Source organism: Priapulus caudatus, unplaced genomic scaffold (assembly GCF_000485595.1).
Source record: "Priapulus caudatus unplaced genomic scaffold, Priapulus_caudatus-5.0.1 Scaffold9, whole genome shotgun sequence".
In the NCBI taxonomy this organism is placed as follows: domain Eukaryota; kingdom Metazoa; phylum Priapulida; class Priapulimorpha; order Priapulimorphida; family Priapulidae; genus Priapulus; species Priapulus caudatus.
Window position 1 is genome coordinate 933,312 of NW_014577070.1, and position 5,491 is coordinate 938,802.

At 43.5% G+C, this 5,491-nt stretch overlaps 1 protein-coding gene across 1 annotated transcript in view; it reads left to right on the plus strand.

The window, feature by feature from the left end:
* Nucleotides 1-1,035: 1,035 nt before the first annotated feature.
* The window catches only part of LOC106806611 (calpain-C-like), a 15,189-nt gene continuing 10,733 nt past the window's right edge, over nt 1,036-5,491 (plus strand). Inside the window, exons 1-4 of the mRNA XM_014808614.1 lie at nt 1,036-1,185; nt 2,032-2,101; nt 2,557-2,674; nt 3,526-3,660. Of these exons, the coding sequence (XP_014664100.1) occupies nt 1,036-1,185; nt 2,032-2,101; nt 2,557-2,674; nt 3,526-3,660 (473 nt within the window). The remainder of the gene's footprint in view (nt 1,186-2,031; nt 2,102-2,556; nt 2,675-3,525; nt 3,661-5,491) is intronic.

Sequence of the window (5,491 nt, forward strand, 5' to 3'; positions counted from 1 at the left end):
CACGCATGACTCTACGCTGCTACATACGCCACCTGCTCTAGCTCGCCCGACAGTATATATACCATCGTATCAAACTCCGGCGAGAACTACATTTCGATAATGGTACACACACTCGCACTTGTATCTTAACAGGATCAATGGGTCGCCGACTCTCGCTGCACATGCCATAGACGCGAAACGGGTAAATATGCTGTGAATGTAGCAAGGTATTTTACGAAGATCATGATGCGCCAATTATAGAAAACGTAACTGTGTAAATAAAAAGGGCGGTTGTCTTTTTGAGAACAGGTTCGCGTGGAATCTGTTCGTGCGTAGATTATCGTAAGCACGATTGTACGAACTGAAACGAACGCACTATTGACGATCGCAAAGATTTTACACGTAGTAAGCGCACGTACGCACGCGACGCACACACACACACACACACACGACACACACACACGAGGCACACACACACATATAACATATATATATATATATATATATATATATATATATATATATATATATATATATACATACATTCCTTGGAAGGGTCGAGTGACGCGTCAGTGTGCGTCTCGCATAAGCAAGATAGCTTGTAGTTAATGTAATACAGGCCGATGTCGGCAGGGTCGACCTTGTTTTCTGACTATCGGCATGAGTTTACCGCCGCTGACGTGAACTTCTTTCGCCTTGCCTAACCTGCTTACACCCATCTCCACGGAGAGCGATCAACGGCGCGGTGAAACTCGGCGACTGACCGCTGTGTGGATCGCTGGACGCGCTGAGACCAATAACAACAACAACAACAACAACAATATTAATAATAATAATCAGCATCATCATCATAGCAACAACAACAACAACATCAATAATAATAATAATAATAATAATAACGCGGTGTGTTATTTACCAGGTATCCGCGAGCAGATATACGTGACCCGCGCATATCTCCGTATATATATCTCCCTACACCGTACATACTCGAGCTCGCAAACAGCTCTACTGTATACGGCCCCGTACCTGCCGGGGAACACGTCGCGGCGCTAAGATATGGCTGCGACACTACGCGTGGAAGACCTGAAACAAGCGTGCATCGGCAGCGGACATTTATATGAAGACCGCGGAGTTCGCCTGTCACCAAGGACTCGGTGTTTTACTACCAGACACCGCGCATTTCAATTTCAGTGGAAGAGGCCGAAGGTAGATATTGAATTTTAATGAATTTCCCAGAACCAAACTCGTTCCCCGGATGCCATTTACACCATAAAGGTAGGGGCACACGAGCGATTTTTATCGCCCGATCGCCGCGAATTTTAAAATCGCTCGAAAATTCGCCCGTGTGCCCGTTCACGTCGACGCCGATTTTAATCGCCCGCACGAATCGCCCGTATCCAAATGTTAGATATTTTCGGGCGATTATTTAGCGCCGGCGATTATTTACGCTGGCAAATTCGCTCGTGTGCCCGTGTCCGGCGTATTTTGTCGCCCGATCGATTTTTCTAACCAATCGGACGTGTTGTTGATATCATGTGGATGTATAAAATCGGGCGATTAAATTCGCTACGTGTGCCCCTTCGTGATCGGGCGATTAAATTCGCTGGCGATTTTAATCGCCGCGATCGGGCGATAAAATACGCTCGTGTGCCCCTAGCATAACCATAAACGCATAATTGTTACGACATAATTTGTAGAGCTGTCTAGGCATATAATAACGCCTGCCCGGAATTTGTAATCAGTTAACTTTTTTCAGCCATGTTTCCACACAGCTGTAGCGCTGTTAGCTATTTCCGTGTTAGCTTTACGAAAACGACGCTAGAGCAAACAGCATTTGCGCCAAATGTTTGTGTTGTAAAATCGTCGAAGGTGTAGTTTTCTCACATACATTCCCGAGTTGTCCCTACTTACGGATGAGTAGTCCTTAATGTCCGCGTAACTTCTCATTTTGTGCAACTTGCTTACGCGCTGTATGAAACATTCACGGAAATGCTTAATGCACCGCAAGTTATAACCATCTTCACTAACTGCAATCATGATTTTCTATTATAGGAACTAGTTTCCAAGCCATGTTTTTTGCTAGATGGACAGAATCAATGCGACATCACCACGGGGAAGTTAGGTATGAAACACTCGCCAACTATCTAGCTACGCAATGCAGGCGCAATACTTGACCGTCTTATTCGCATCCACACAGACACACATACACACACCCGCACGCACGTACGTCCGATTACGCGTGCTATCAATGTATTAAAATGCAATTTGTGAGGTTATGCGGATATATGCGGTCGAGTAAGTATCGTACCTCAATCTCAATCATCGTACCAAGAGCGTACGTATAACGTCAGAAGTGGATTATACAAATCATTATTTTATTATCTTATCTTATTCATGTCTGATTAAGTCTGTCATGAACTACTTTTCATGTTTCATTATCTTACTCTTAATTTATGTTATTTTATGTTATTGTGTGTCTGTGTTATTGTGTTATTATGACGTGGTGTGCGTGCAATGCGCTCGCACTGCGTAGATTCAGTCATCCAGTAGCCGTGTCTTTCTACCGGCGACCTACAGGCGACAGTTGGCTGGTGTCAAGTCTCGGGTCCCTCTACCTCACGAAATCCATGTTCTTCCGCGTGATACCGTCCGAACAGTCGTTTGACGACGACTACTGCGGACTCTTTTACTTCAGGTAAAATGCAATAATTGTAATTTATTTTCATTCAATTCAATGTCATTGACGCTGAAGCGAATTATGCTTACGATTGAAAATATCTACACAGCGAATTGTGATAAACATCGGCGCGTTCAAGATTATAGGTTGTGCGGTTGAAATAAGCGCCAAACAAAGATAGTGAGTTGTGATTTACCCGTTTATAATGGCTCGATATTGTGATCCCAAAAATACAGCATTAGCAGGAGCAAATAGTACAATAATTACGATCTATTATTATTTACTATTATTTACTCCCAATAGAATCGAAATGAGGTCTAAATATAGTTTTACCCTGATCCCTTAATATAAAGGGTTTAATTGTATTTAGCACACTGTATCTCGCTCAACACGGAAGCAACTCACGGACGAGTCTAATTGCTACCGATTATGAGCTGTATGCTGCCTCTAGCAGGCATCAGCCATCTAACTGCTGGCCTGGAAACACACAGACAGCGCGAATGTCAAAAGACGACTGAAACAAAAGACACAACACCGTAAACCTTGAGTGCCGCGTGTTCAACAGATGTTGTTGTCAATGTTATAATACACCGCAACGAATTGTACTGTAAGGATATTGCGTGTGACATAATCGGTGCATGTAATCGATGCATTGACATAGTCGATACATGTACGTAATCGATAATACGATCTAAATCAATCAGCGTAATTGACTTGGCTCTTCCGATCACGTAATTGTTGGCAATACTCCCGATCGTGAGATGAAATACTCTGTATTTTGTTAGGAATTCGCGATTTAAAATCCACCGCGTCTCTCGGATACGTCTCCGATATTTCTAATCATGTTCGCGCGTTATTTTGCTGCGTAGAGTTTGGTGGCACGGTACGTGGAAGAAGGTAGTCATCGACGATCGCCTTCCCACCGTCAACAACAAGCTGGTGTTCATACAGAGCGACGGCAGCCATCAGTTCTGGGCAGCACTCATCGAAAAGGCGTTCGCTAAGTAAGACTGCTACGCGAGTCGCCGACTGTTATAGAAGCCCGGCGTATTACAGTACTGTGGCCGAACTTACCCTGACACGTATATAGCACCCACACACACACAACACCACGCACCGCACGCACGCACGCACCGTGCGGCGCGCACCAGCAACGCCAACACGCCCCCCCCACCCACACAGCGATCACACACACCCACGCCACGCACGCACGCAGCACGCACGCACCGCCGCGCTGCGCCGCGCACAGGCACCTCCACGAGACATACACTGCACACGCGCGCACGCAGTAACGCACGCGCGCACACACACCACACAACACGTGTCACACACAACCACACACCATATATATATATATATATAGTATATACATGTGTTGAAGAAGAAGAGCATGACGCTCACTATGGGGCAACAGCTCAAACTGAGTCTTACCCCCACGTGGATTAGCTTGCTGTTTTGGTGTTGGCCATTATAATATTCCATATAGGGCGCTACTATGAACAAAAGTTAAAGAGGCAGCAGCTGTCCAGGCCTCTTGCTTCACACATGTAATATATATATAATATATACTATATATATATATATATATATATATATATGCTAGCTACGTGTCACGTTAAGTTCGGTCACAGTGTTGTAAACATACGTGTGTATAATATTACGTTAATAATTACGTGTGTATTATATACGCTGTCGTGAATTTTCTTGTTGTATATCAAGTATCAAGTTGATGAAAGAACTTGTGCACGTACTTTCCAATTTATTTTATCTACTTTGCGTTTACGGTCACAGCTTTTTATTTCGCAAAAGCACTCTAACTTACGGCAGACTATGGCGAATGACGTCGGCTACGTGAAATTTTTAATAATACGTCATTAGGAACTTCCTTTTCTTGCGTTATCTTATCATTACGATAATCACCCGTCGTCATACACAAGACACTGCGCGCCGACCGGTTAAAACATACGGTTAGAAATGCTGGCACTGTTGTCAGAGACAAAGGTAGTCTTAACATTAGCCTTAACTTTACGATGTTTCTGGCAACAGGCCCTGTGTTGGCAAATCGTTTAGTAGTGGGTGTTATGAGCGAAAAGCAGTGTGCGCATGTAGTGGGCTTGTGTTGCTGTATGAGTAATAGGTAGGGTGGGCTAGTATGGCTAGTCGGAATTATATTTAGAGTAGTTAATAGTATTTTTTAATAATTCAGAAACTCGGTAAAACTCGGTAAGAATTGCAGGCCGGTTATAAATAAGATGTTGTGGGAAGGTGCATGCTCGCGATATAATATGGCAAACAAAGCCCGAACATGTCAATGCGAACCGAGCCCCCTTAAGCTATCACCAGTAAGACGTAAAGAGGCACACACCGCGCTGATATGAGCTCACTCCAAATACAATAATCGGGTTAAGGTTTTTTTTAGAGGAAACGTGCCGAAGTCGCTAATTCGTGACATTCCAAAGGCACCGGGAAAACCGGTTGACATATAGTTACGCGGTAGGGACCAAAGTGTGCTCGACTGCTAACGCGCTGACTCTCTAAGTCGTTTCTTTGAGTTAAGTGTGATTTTCGTTTATCGCTCCCGAATGACAAGTGGTAGGATTAACGTTGTTTTCTCTCAAAGAAAGGGATAAGGATCTTTTCAATTGCCGATCTGATTATAATTTCTTCATTTGACCCGTAATGATTACCATATAATAATTTATTTTTAGTCTCATAATTTTAAAATGTCATTCTCTCTCTCTCTCTGTCTCTATCTATGTCTACCTATCTATCTATCTATCTATCTATCTATCTATCTATCTATCTATCTATCTATCTATCTATCTATCTATCTAT